Source organism: Rhagoletis pomonella, unplaced genomic scaffold (genome assembly GCF_013731165.1).
Source record: "Rhagoletis pomonella isolate Grant_MI unplaced genomic scaffold, Rhpom_1.0 Rhpom_scaffold_00008, whole genome shotgun sequence".
Lineage (NCBI taxonomy): Eukaryota > Metazoa > Arthropoda > Insecta > Diptera > Tephritidae > Rhagoletis > Rhagoletis pomonella.
The window spans coordinates 45,986,333-46,000,572 of NW_023458562.1; the positions used below are offsets into that span (position 1 = coordinate 45,986,333).

The following is a 14,240-nucleotide window of genomic DNA, read 5'->3' on the forward strand; positions in this document are numbered from 1 at the left end:
CGTAAGATATTTTATAAATAATAATACAAAGTCTACTGAGAAAATCGGCAAAATCTATGCTGTATAAGCTTTATCTCCTATACCACTGATTGTGCAGATACCAGTTTTTGTGATATATCTCCTTTATGTAGGAAACTAAACCTAATAAATTGTGTTACCGGTTTACATACCCATCACATAGCAGTGAAAATCACTTAGATTGGTGCTAATATAAGGTATATCTTCCATACCTCTGATTGTTCAGATGCGATTTTTTATATACATAGGTATGTAACTCCTCTATCGATGTATGCAGATGTATTCAAAAGCAGTAATCTGTCAAAGTAAAATTTGCAGATGTTCATGAAAGGTATGAAGCCTTCGGCATAGCCGAAGACAGCGCTGCTCTTACTTGTTTCTTCTACGCTTGACATTTTTTGCCGGGCTTGGTTCGGCGCATTCACTATTGGCCACATCTGTGGTCCTGGGGAGGATAAACTATGGAAAATTACCACTTATTAGTTCGTTAACATAAACATACATTTCCAGGTCCTGCTCCTTGTTCCTCTTATGAATGGCCTTCAAATGGGTTGCCAAAGACGATGTCGAATTATTATAGGCCATATTTTGTCCACATATTGAACACTTGACTTCTTTTCCATCTTCGGAATTAGAAAAGAAGTTCCACACCCAGCTACGCTTACGTAAAGTCATTTTGAATGAAGCAAATTTTTTGTTTTGAAGTGAGAAAAAATTTGTATTTAAACAACTTTCACTAGTCGAAGTTGATGAAACGATCGAATACTTGCTATTCGATTTTCAGTCAATGCAAAAGTTGCTACTCGACTATTCGAATAATCGGTTAACCGGATAATCGACTGTTAACAAGAGCTCTAGTCTTCACTTTTAGAATCAATATAGGCAGTGCCAAGTATGCATAACGGAGCCTTAAGTCTGTTGGTTTTTGATTTCTACGTAAAAATGGTATAGCAGTGCATGCACTGCCAAGTATGCATAACAGAGCCTTTATAGCCCAGTTATGCACTTAGCTTTGCATGAGAGTTGTCACATAAGAATCTGTTAAATGGGCTTTTAGCCCACTTATGCATACTTGCACTGCTATACTATTTTTACGTAAAAATCAAAACCGAACAGAATTCTTCTTGTTAAGTGCTATGCGTTGGGTAACCGCTTACACGCAAAGCCCGTTTAACAGATTTTTATGTGACAACTCTCATGCAAAGCTAAGTATGCATAAATGGGCTATTTGCGTGTAAGCGGTGAGCCAAAGCATAGCACTTAACGTGTAGAATTTGGTTGCGCTATAATAGCCCAGTTATGCATACTTGCACTGCTATACCATTTTTACTTAAAAATCAAAACCCCACAGAATTCTACATACATGCTAAGTGCTATGCGTTGGGTAACTGCTTACACGCAAAGCACATTTAACAGATTATTATGGGACAACTCTCATGCAGCGCTAAGTATGTATAACTGGGCTATCAAGCTTATGCCACATAAAACTTCTGCTTCGCTTTACGTGACAGGTTCGCTTTGACAGATAAGATGAATTGTATGAAAATGCACAATGCATGCCACATAGATCGTTGAAGCTGCAGCGCGAAGCGAAAAAAATGGCCAACTCCCGTCTTTTTGCGCGCTTTGACAATCGGCCGGTTTAATATTTATTTTGTTTGTCCACTTTCAGACACGTCAAGTCTTGCTTTCAAGTCTGCTCGTTCGAAGGCGAAGGAGGTGAGAAGAGAGGGGAAGAGTACAGATACCTCCGTACCGTCAATTCGTTTAAAATTTTCTTGTCTCTTTTGATCTTTTGACTTGAATTCAATTAAAGTTGATGCGTGTTGAAGCAAATAGAAAACACAAAAGAGAATGCGAAAAAAATTGCTTTCAAGACTTAACGTGTCTGAAAGGGGACTTTCGTCCAAATTCGAGTTTTCATGGTAGAAACATAAAACTTAATTACATTGCTGATATTTTTAAAGCAAAATATATAAAATCCCCAGCAATTTTGACGGCATACCTTTTGCGTCTGGCGCGTTGCTAGCAAAGTTATAAATGACACTCAAAGCTACAAAGTTTTATCTGGCATCAGCTTAAAGCTTATGCATTCGGGGTTGGCTTTCCATTACATCGGTTTTTTTCACAAAACTACCACGAACTTTGTCATGAAACTTGGCGGGGATGCTATTACTCTTTTCACTTTATTAGTAACTAGCAGACCCGGCGAACTTCGTCCCGCCCAAAATTTTTATATATTTTATTGAAACTTTTTGGTCCAACATTTTCACCAACAATTCCCGTTTACGATTTTCATTGGCACATTCGTCTGCTAAGACTATGGTTTGGTGGTCATTTGCCGCTTTAAATAACCGAAGTGTTATATCCGTGAAGAAGTTCTTGAAATTCTCCAGTTGTGCGGCATTTTATAGCACGGTTATTCGCAAAGCGAAATAAATTTTTTCCTCTGCACCCCCTGGCGGCAACAATGACCCGGTTCTATAGTGAATGTCCTAGAAGCTTTACAGTATAGTTGGTGGCAATTTCAAAATGGGGGCGGATCATTGTTCTACAGAAATGCAATGCACATCTTCGTATTTCAGACGAAATACCTTAAAAGTTTGAACGCATAATAATATTGGAAATCACATCCATTGGGCCAATCGCAACGCAGGAGCGTTCGATATACTCAATGGTGGAGCAGGTCGATTTAATCTGACCTTCACGGCCCCTTTTCTCACTTGGCTATTTTTAGTAATAACCCGACTTCAGCACCACTTGGCAGGTGCCACGCCCCCCTTTCCAACAGCTGGCCTTTTTCTTCATGAGTATGAGTTCCAGAACTCTACCATGAACACTTCCAGAGATACTTAGTATGAAAAATTCGGTTTGTATGGGAGATGCCACACCCCTTGTTACAATACCTCAAATTTTTCTCCAAGGGTATGCGATTGATTTCGTATATCTCCATACCAAGTTCCAGAACTCTACCATGCACACTTTCAGAGATGTAGTATGAGAAATTCGGTTTGTATGGGAGGTGCCACGCCCCTTTACATATAGATTTTTTTTTTAGCCTGAAACCATCCTTGGGACACGTGCGCCAGGTGGCAGTTTAAAAAAAATCGGTTCAGCCGCTCTCGAACCTTGCGTAAACTAAAAACGGCTTTCAATATAATATATTGAGATATATTATATATTATAATTATATTTTGACACTATCCGTTGTTTCTGATTGGCGAAAAAAAATCTTGCCTAGTGACGAATTCGCCCCTTGATATGGTGGTTGCTCAAAGCTATTTATATTCGAAATTGCATGAAAACTGGAAAACAGGAATCTATAAGCTTATCCAGGCAAAAAGCTACCTACGTACCGAATTTTAAGCAAATCGGACCATAAATACGATTTCTTCGAATAGATCGGTCCCTGGTCCACTTCCCGGAAAACATGGATCATATATGCTAATATATGCTAAAAAGCTACTTACGTACCAAATTTTAAGCAAATCGGACTATAATAAGATTTTTTCGAATAGATCGGTCCCTGGTCCACCTACCTGAAAAAACTAAATTTTTTTAGCCTAAAACATGGTGGTTACTGAAAGCTATTTATATACAAAATGTCATGAAAATCGGACCAGCCGTTCGCGAGATTACCTGTTACACAAAAAGGGACTTCTCTTTATATAATTAGTATAGATAAGTAGGCGGTGCTACGCCCATTTTCAAAAATTTTCTCATAAACTTATTTCTTGGTAAAGAATTGTTGCAAGCATCAATCTTTAATAAATTAGCTTTAATATTTAATGATTTATCGAAGATTTCGTATATCTCTAAATTACCGTTATATGGGATGGGAGCGAGGTTATTGTCCGATTTTAAAAATTTTCGGCCATTTGGTATGCTGTAGCAAGGCTAACAATTGTGCTAAGTTTGAAAGAAATTGGTGCAGCGGCTACCAAGATATACACATGTAACCATAAGTGGGTGTGGCTACGCCCATTTTCCAAAAATTTATAATATTCTTATTTCTCGTCTAAATATTATTGCAAATATAAATTTTTTGTGAATAATTTTCTGTAGTTACTAAAATGTCGCAGTTTTTGTATTTCTGAAAATTACCGTTATATGGGAAGTAGGCGTGGTTATTGTCCGATTTTGCCTATTTTCAATACCATCCGTTCTACCCCCGAAAGAAGTGCACGTACCAAGTTTCGTTATCTATATCTATCTCGATTCGTTTTGCCTGTTACAAACAACCGTTATGTGAACAAAGTTATAATACCCTTGGGCACAAGTGCGCTCGGGTATAAAAATACGCATATGAAAGAGCACCAACCCAACTCGTGTTAAATTTGAGAATGTACGTTATAAAATATGTCGTTGTGAAGTGCACAGATGCTTTTTCGTAACTAGATAAGAAACAAAACGTTTTAATTTTACGTCCCGTCTGATGGTAATTGAACCCGGACCCTCTTGGCAGCAACCAATTGTATCAAGCGTCTTTGCACACTTAGATACAGCCTTACATGTAAATTGGCTTTCAAATGCTGAGTTTGAATCAACAACACAGCGCGCGATTAGTGCATTATGTCATACCATGTATGTGTTGTCACCGCTGTACACGCTTTGTATAGATATACTTTCTTAATTACATATGAAATGGCATTCGAGACGTGCAAAACGCCATCCGTGCAGTGAAAAATGCTTCATTTTAATACGCGTTTTTTTCTCAGTGTAATATTGCAAAGCCCAAAAAAGCGTACGTTGCAAGCAGTGTAGCCGCGTCATCATGAAAAAATATATCGTAAAAAAATTGATCAAATGTATCACTCTTTTTCTTAAATATCAAAGTATCAAGTTAGAAAAAAAACTTAAAAAAATTGGTTGATTTTTCCGACAGGGTGGTAAGATGATTTATTTTGGAACGAATTTTCGTCATCCCTTGTCAAGTTTGGTTTGCAGACAAACCGGTTTTTGCGTTGTGCCATCTCCAATGTCATTTTTCGTTCTCGGATCGAGAACCGGTTTGTCTGCAAACCAAACTTGACAAGGGATGACGGAAATTCGTTCCAAAATAAAACAAATATATGTACTTAAAGCTATTAACTGTCGATCATTTACGTTGATTATCAAATTATGTGATACATTCCACGTCAAACTTGTTTGAAATTATGTCAAAAAGATGGAACTACCTTCAGTGTCCATTGTATTTTAACTATGAATACGCCCCGTTATATTCGTAACGGTTTGTAATGAGTATATTTCTCTTTTATATTGGATCAATTGAAATTTCCGCCGCAAAGCCGAATAGTTCATTTTAAGTATTTTTCTTTAAGCTTATTTGACCCGAAAAAGTTTAATGCTTTCTATCAAATTTTAGAAGCTGCCACTGCTTACATACGTATATATTTTCTCTTTGTAATGTATCAAAATACGTACTACGCGTAAAATTTAGTATCTCGCGTTTAAAGTACAAAACCGCGTATCGTCATTCTGCAAAACCGCGTAACTTACATTGGCTGCCAAAAATTGGATTTGCTCACACTAGCTCTTGGCGCAATCCTTATGCATTCGTCCTGAAATATACTAGCCAGAAATGCGATTGCTTTATAAAATAAAGAACCATTTTGAAATATGAGTGATTTTACTCTCTAGAAAATAATTTATGCAACCTCGCATACGCGGTTTTTGTTGATACTCGGTTTTGTACTTTAAACGACGATATATATGTGTATGTACCGGAATTTCAGTTCTTTTGAGCAGTGTGGCTAAAGAGTTCATCAATATTTATTCAAAATTGATACATACAATCGATCTTCAGCAAAAAAGTGTGTTTCCAAGAAATTTTAGGAAAATGGTGGTGACACCGCCCACTTATATGATATATGCGTACCTCAAAAACTACTTGCCCGATCTCGACCAAATTTGGTATACACATTGTGCTTAGCCTCCTTAAGCACCGTCTTGAATATTTTTGAAATCTGACAAAACCTACTCCTAAAATATGGCTAGCTTTGAGTTTTTTAAAATTACCGTTACGTTGGTGGAGCCCGTGGTTTTTGTACGTTTTCAAAAATTTTCAATATGGCCTTAGCGCAATGTGTTTACCAAATTTGGTTGAGATCGGTCGAGTAGTTTTAGAGATAAGCATATATCATATAAGTTGGCGGTGCCACCCCCATTTTCCTAAAATTTCTTGAAAAACCACTTTTTTTGCTAAAGAGCGATTGTATATATCAATTTTGAATAAATATTGATGAACTCCTTAGGTTGATGTCAGAGAGGAAGCGAGAAGCGATGCTATAAGATGGCGCTACTTCTAGCTATACACCGCTGCATGTGTAGGTACACATATACAAAGCGCTAAAAGGTGTCAGAGTGAGAGCGAGCAGCAAAGCCCCTGCAAAAAATGGGACTAATCCGGGATGACTCCGGGAGCAATCGCAAAGGAGCATGCGACTAATACCACTTTTGATCTCTTTATATGGAATGAACTGATCGCTTTTGTTCGGGCATGTCCTATGAAGAGACTAATTGTTCACATTTATATCCGAAAGGGTATAAAAAGCGACTAGTCACTTTTAAAAAATAAAAATAAAAATTTTCGCCAGCTGAGATTCGAACCGGGGGGCTCAGTTTTGTTAGGCGAATACTCTCTCTGTGTGCCAACGCCGCACATGAAATTTCATTGACTAAGTGCGTACAAATCATTAAATCGTTAATAGTACCCGTTAGAGATGAGTTGGGGGCTAATTGTTCTCCAATTATACCCATAAGGGATGAGTCGAGACTAATTGACCTCCATTAGTACCTGTATGAGACTAGTTGGGACTAATTAATGCCCAATTGTACCCGATTGAGAGTGGTCTCGGAATACTCTCTTTAGAGATTAGTCGCACAATTTTTTGCAGGGGCGCCTTTCAGCCAGTGTTGCCGCGAATCATTTTTAGTGGTAGCCAAATTCCTTTAAAAAACAGGCTAAAAAAGAGCTAAAAAAGGTCGTTGTGGCTAAAAATAGTAGCTAAAATTTTTTACTTACATATACATACATAAATAAGTATACACGCAAACATTTTCAATAAGTAATGGTATAGAAAAACAATGAATTCTGGAAAAAAGCAAATATTTTATCCAACCAAAAACCTTTTTGTATAAAAGGGGATATATACGACACCAGCTTGCTGGCTCCATCAAGTGATTGTACCATCAGGCTCAAGGCATATAACTTACCAGCATGCTGGTACAATATTCATCTCTTTTCAAATGAGGTCGATCAAAGATCGAAATGATTAGAGCCGAAATATCATACTTTTTTTACCATTTTTTTAAACATTGTTTTTTTTTTTATTCACAACTGCAATATCTTAATTTTCCACAAACACGGCTTTGACTCATATAGTGCAAGAAATTTCCGCCAAAATACTTTTTACTTGGAAAATTGAGCTAGTTCCACCACTCACGACACCAGCACCGACTTGATGGGCCTTTTACCAAATTAAGCATATTAACTTATCTATTTTAAACTATAGTTAAATCGTTAATAAGTTAACAGCCTTAACATTTTTACAGTATGTATGTATAAAAACGTAAGGAACATACAATACATATATGTATATATATCAGTCTTTCTTAGTTTAAAAATTCATCTCTTACATAAATGAAAAAATGAGATCAAATTAAGCATATACAACTTTTTCATACCAAGTATAAGTAAGTTCTCTAAAGGGCTAAAAAAAGGGCTAGGGGCAATTTTAAATTTATGTGGCCAAATAAAGTATGTGGTAGCTAAATCTAGCCACCAAAGGGCTAAAACGGCAACACTGCTTTCAGCGACTTCGAGAGGGCAAAACGGCAAAGCAGGTTGTGCAATGGTTTACCGCTTGAACTCTCTGTGCTGTTCTTTGTGTTTGTGTTTTCGGTGATAATTTTCAATGACAGTTGTAATTTCGCGCACGTTCGTTAAAATTTTATAAACAGCGGAATATGTTAAAAAGACAAGCACGTGTTTTATTTCAATAATGTGAAATAGTACATCGATTTAATTTAAATTAAGTATTTTTTTCATTATCTATACAAATATGCATACTTAAAAAGTGTTATTTTAAGTCATCACAAGTTCTTTTTCCACAAGGTGAATATTTTGCATTTTTTATTTCTTTTTGATTTTTTTAAATAAATAATTAAATGAAAATAAATAAATTAATTCTTTACCTCAAAGTTATTATTAATTTCTCGGTTTAATGGGACTTTTTATGTAATTAGTCCAATTATTTTGAAGAATTAACTCGATTTTATTTAGAATATAGTCAAATGTCGCTACTGACATTCTGTATAGTTATAAAATTTTGTCCGGATTATGGCGTAGTTCCAAATATAAACACTTTTTTATTTCCTTGGCTGGTTAATTGGATGTATTCCAACTTTTCTTTTTTCAAAAAAAGTGTTAAATACACCCATCGAAATAAAAGTCTCCTCGTCGGAATCCATCGTTCACGCTGAACGAAAACGAATGCAGCAGCTTGCTTCGCTTTGCCGCTTTCACTTTGACACCTTAGAGCAGAGGTGGGCAGCTTCGACAGAGGATTTTTGTAGTGTGCGAAAAATTGATGTCACTGTGTGCGTGCGAACAAATCGTGCGGTTGAATGAAGCTTTCGCTGCCTTCTAAAGCAGAATATGCCCGCCGGGCCTTAGAGCATTGCTTCTCACTTGAACTATTATCGCTTCAAGCTTCAAATCGCTTCTCGCTTCCTATCTGACTTCAACCTTAGCCACACTGCTCAAAGAATATGAAATTCCGGTACATACAAACATATAAATTCAAGGCCGCATTTAAGAAAAGTCGCCTAAATTCGACAATTTGTATGCGATTGCAACAAATCAGGACTAACGTTTATTTGAAAATATATTTAATTTTAGATAGTACTCCGTATTTTGGAATTGTAGAAATTACCGATGGTCAAATTTAAAAAAATTAAGAGAAATATGGGTCTTTTTTAATTTACCCGATAAAGAATCCCAACAAGCCTAATCCGACAATAGATTATTATATACCATTTTAAAGGCATATATATATCCTCTTCTGAGATCATATTCGATCTTAGAAATCGAATCAAAAATAGTCATTCAAAAACTCATAAATTTACCCAAATCCCATTTTCTGACATAAATCGACAGGACCTCTAAATGAGTTTTAAAAAATCTACAAAACAGGCAATAATATTTCTCATAAAAACGAATAAAATTAGGGAGTAGGGTCTTTAAATTTCCAAAAAAGCATTTTCGATGGGCACCCTAATATATGTACATACATATATACACATACGTATGTATTTATTTATGTATATATTCTCATGCACAGAAGAATAGATGCGTGCTATTTTGGCAGCTTATCTAGATACCTACATACATACGCACGTTAAAAATATGCTTTCTACAATAAAGCTTGCAAGAGAATGCTTTGGCCACTAAATTATCATATTAACGACAGATAACTTAATATTTCATATCAATAGTTGTATGAAAAATGATATTTCTTGCCCTCATTTGATTAGAAGGAAAAAATAATTCACATAGGCTGCGTTTCTTTATACATTCCGGATAATCCCATTTCACAGCCGGAACAAACAGAATACGTTTGAAATATACGTTAGCATATCATCAGGAATATTCTAAAGAATAAGTAAACAAAAAAGTTTATTCCAAATGTTCGGAATGAATAAAGAAATGCAGCCATAATTTTATTTATTTAACAGCTGACGACCGACGCACGCTTATAAATATTAAAGTTTGGCTGACTTCCAAAATGTACCAATACAATGTTTGGATAGTGTTCTACTGCGGTATTTAAACTGTTTGTATATGCAGAGTTGCGAAACATTCCAACCATATACATTGCATATTTTGAATATTTCATAAAACAATGATCACCATTTCGGAATTTTCCATTTTTAAAACACCAATGGTAACCAAAAACAAACGAAGCATCAACTTTGTTTCTGATGCGCTGATTACTCTAGCGATGCGTTTCGAGAAGTTTTCTGATGCGTTTTGGAAAAGTGTACATTGTCAACCAATTGTAGTGCGGCGTTATGGAACATTCAACTTTCTACGTATGCAATGCAATTGACGTTTTGGAAGTCAGCCTTTATGTACTAGTAACTTCTACAGTTTTGGTGTTTGCATTCACAAATTTTTACAGCGTACTTCATAAAGTCTCACAACTATTCTGGTTGAAGAAAATAAAAATCAAACATGATAAAGTTGATAAACAAAAAATGAAAAATAAAAAATAAAAAATAAAAAATGGGATTTTTTAATGCCATTTTTTTTTTATCTATCTCACACTATCATGGAAAACCGATGTAACTACGCACATTTTGATACCTTAACTGATTTTCTCCGACAAATTGTTTATTAACTGCAAGCAATTAAAAAAAGATACTTCTCCGTGAGCTCAAAATTTCGGGAATTTTTTTTCGAGATTTTCGAATATCATGGCGAAATAAAATAATAGGTGTCTTCTTTTTTCGATAAGGAATGTAGAAAAATATATTTCACACCAAAAAAATATTGAGGTCTAAATATTGTATGGAATGACCCATATACATATAACTTAAAAAAAAATATTGTATTAAATAATCTATGCCAGTGATTCCCAAAGTGATCCAGGTGGACCCCCAGGGATCCGCGGGAGACTCGACGGGGGTCTACGTTGGAGTGAAAAAAATATGGGGGTGCACGAGTTGTGCGTGGGGGTCCACAAAAATGTATCTAGTTTCGATAGTAAAGAACCAAAATGGTTGCTTGATAGCCTCTTTATTTAACTTAAATTTTTTTATGAGTGGTGTATAGTGCGCAGGAGTAAAGTCTTTTCTCGACGTACGAAACCCAACTCTATAAGTCACTCATCATGCCCGTGCTGGTATATGGTGCAGAAGCATGACCAATGACAACATCCGATGAGGTGGCTCTTGGAGTATTCGAGAGAAAGATTTTGCGGAAGTTTTACGGTCTTTTACGCGTTGCCGACGGCGAGTACCGCAGACAATGGAACGATGTATGAGCTTTACAACGACATGCACATAGCGCAGCGAATTAAAATACAGCGGCTCCGCTCGCTTCGTTCGAATGGACACCGACGCTCCAGCTCTGAAAGTATTCAACTCGGATCCCGCTGGTGGTAGCAGAGGAAGAGGGAGGCCCCCACTGAGATGGAAAGACCAGGTGGAGAAGGACTTAGCTTCACTTGGCATTTCCAATTCCAGACGGAAATTTCTGGCCACCATTACCTTTATTGGAGAGATTCTATAACGTTGAGTTCCCTGAGGCTGAATGCTGGTTTAATTCCATTACTGAGCCCGGACTCAGAAATTGTCGAATGTTCTGTCTCTGTCTCTGGGTCAGGATCTGGGGTCCTTTTCGAAGTTAGTGGGGATAAGCTCCACTTTTCTCTTGGGGAATATGCTTCGGTCCTCCAGGCTGAGGTATTTGAAATCCTCGAAGCTGTGAACAACGTGGTGGAAAATAGATGGAGTGGAAGTAGTAGTTTACGTGTCTGCAGTGACAGCCAAGCTGCGTTTAAGGCATCGTCCAGCCCTCTCTCTAAGTACTTCCAAACTAGTTCGGCAATGCAAGTCTCGAATAAATTTTGTTGGCAAACATAACGAGCATAATTATGGGTGCCAGGTCATTCGGGAGTACCTGGTAATGAGACATCTGACCATTTGGCCACAGTTGGCCTAGACCAGGCATTCCTCGAGCCGCAACCAGTTATAGCACTACCAAGCAAGTTTGGCCTAAAAATCTTTCGCGTCACTTTAAACACAGAGCGATAAAAATAAAAATGATACCATCAACAGAAATATTTATTTACAAATACGCCACATGCGAATTCATGAGTGAGCCGAACATGTGAGGAGTTTATGGTGAAGAGAATGTAAATAACATTAGCGCTCGGAGTGCTCTTAAAAAATATAACTCCTCAGAGCGGGAAGTACTTTTTTGGCTTTACGAGCTCTTTTTTTTTTAACTTGCAAGTGTGTAATCTCATTATTTTAATAAATAGAACACAAGAAAATATTTCATTTTTTCCACTCCGAATTTGGTTTTGGAACTCACCTGCTATGCAAATTTACATCGTTAGATATGATCTTCACATATTTTGACGAGCTTTGAGAATAAATACGTAAAATATGTAGCAGCAGGGAGTTTACCGAAACCAGTAAAGTTTTGTAAGGGTTCTACGAGAAAAAAGTTTTGGGACCTCTGATCTATGCTTATATATATAAATAAATTTTATTTGTTGATTTAAATGCTGCCCTAATATAATATTCACCATATTTATATGCATATCTACATACATACATATTAGTGTCCGACTGAAGGTTCGGCCTGGTTTCGGTATTCAGCCTATTCGGCTGAGTTTTTATCTTCGGCTTCGGCCGAACAATTAGGCAATTCACAAGGTGTTGTATTTGTAACGAAGTTACATTTTCTTACGACAATTGTTAAAATTTTGTTGTTTCGCATCTCTACATAACACTTTTGAAAATGTAAGAGCTCTATATTAAAAAAAAAAATACATAAAAGTAGTACAATTGGGTTTTGCTGTGATTTTGTAGAAACATGGGCACTATTTGGCAGTTTTTGCAACAGAAAAAAGTCAACTGCGATTTGCAATGTGGGCCAGAAAGAGCTTCCCCTGGCAATTGAAGAAAAAACAAACAAGCTTGAAAAATCATTTACAATTGCATCCTTCACAATACCAAGAATTTTTAGCGGCTGTGGAAAATATATGTTTGTAAGGTGTCCCTTTTAATTAAAAAAGAATAAAAACTAGTGAACCCGTATGGCGTCAGAATGCTCAACATTTAATTTAAAAAAATTAAATAATATTCCAAATCTAAGAAAACTTATATCAACCTAGTTTAGCGAAAGAGTTAAATATAAAGCATCAACTAGTTATAAGAGAGCCGAAGGTCTTTGCTACTAGTGCTCCTACGTATTAATGTAACCTGGTGATTCATCACCTATCTTTTTGTATAATAATAATAATACAAAAATTGGTATGTGTTATGTGTGTGTGTGGATATTTTGCGCTGAAATACTTATTTAAAATGAATAATCTGCATATTCGTAAAAGCATTTCGTGTAATAAACATCTCTAATTTATTTCAGGCAATCACTTAAAATGGAAGTATCTGTGAAAACTCAAGATGAAAATGAAGCACGTGTCGCAGAAGAATATCTCTCCAGCTTATCCGATCTTACTTGCAACAGTAAACCATTAATAAATATGTTAACTATGTTAGCAGAGGAAAACATCGCTTGTGCACCAATTATAGTCAAAGTGGTTGAGCAACACATCGCTAAGGTTAACACATTTTTCTATGAATTTAAAATAAGTTAAAAAAAAAACAACAACATTATAGTTTAAAACGAGTGATTGATATTTGTTTGCCCACTTTTGACATTTACAAGTCTGACATAGTCTACCGGGCATATTGTGGATTTCACGTGCAGTGTAGATACAGTTCTCAGACAAGAAGTGGATGATTTTATATGAAATTGAACTTATATTGCGTATTTTTGTAAGGGTGCTTTCGTTTATTTTGGGAGATCTCAGACCTCCACTTTTGCATTTTGGTGCAATAATATTTAATGATATCGAAATACAACTAAAAACTGTGAGATTAACCATTTAAACACAAAAGCATAATCAAGATAGAAAAGTATGTAGATGAGTAGTCAAAGTGTAAGGAATCGCCATCAAATAGAAATGGTAAAAGTAACAACAGTATGCCGGCGGACTCTTAACTCAATGTAGAGAACACAAGTGCATTTAGACAAACTTGTTTGACATATTGTCACGGCCCCCTCATTCCGTTCTTTAAGCATAATCTCCTTGGTCACTCAAACGCTGAGACCTGACAAAATCCGTACCTAATAGGTCGTGGAATACGCCAAAGGAAAGTCTTGTTTCTGTTAATCAATGTAGGTAAATCAATTTTTTATTTATTCATAACGCTTTATAACCTATACAGGCCAAATGCTTTCGAGTGGACTAAGGCCGGAGTTTCTGGATGAAGTCTACCATTTGGAATAAAAACAATACATATTTGTAAAATTTGTTTTTTGCTCTTTTCAAAATCAAACTCATTCCAGCAATCCTTGCCGTGGCACTGTTTTCATTTATTAAAGAAGAACCATTAGTTCAAAAAGAGTTTCTTCTTTTTTA

The 14,240-nt window shown here is 36.2% G+C and overlaps 1 protein-coding gene across 2 annotated transcripts in view; it reads left to right on the top strand.

The window, feature by feature from the left end:
* Window positions 1-14,240, top strand: part of LOC118744970 — an 89,975-nt gene that overhangs the window by 42,991 nt on the left and 32,744 nt on the right. For both annotated transcript variants that reach the window (XM_036478446.1, XM_036478447.1), the window contains exon 2: window positions 13,181-13,376. In XM_036478446.1, coding sequence (XP_036334339.1) covers window positions 13,181-13,376 — 196 coding nt within the window. The remainder of the gene's footprint in view (window positions 1-13,180; window positions 13,377-14,240) is intronic.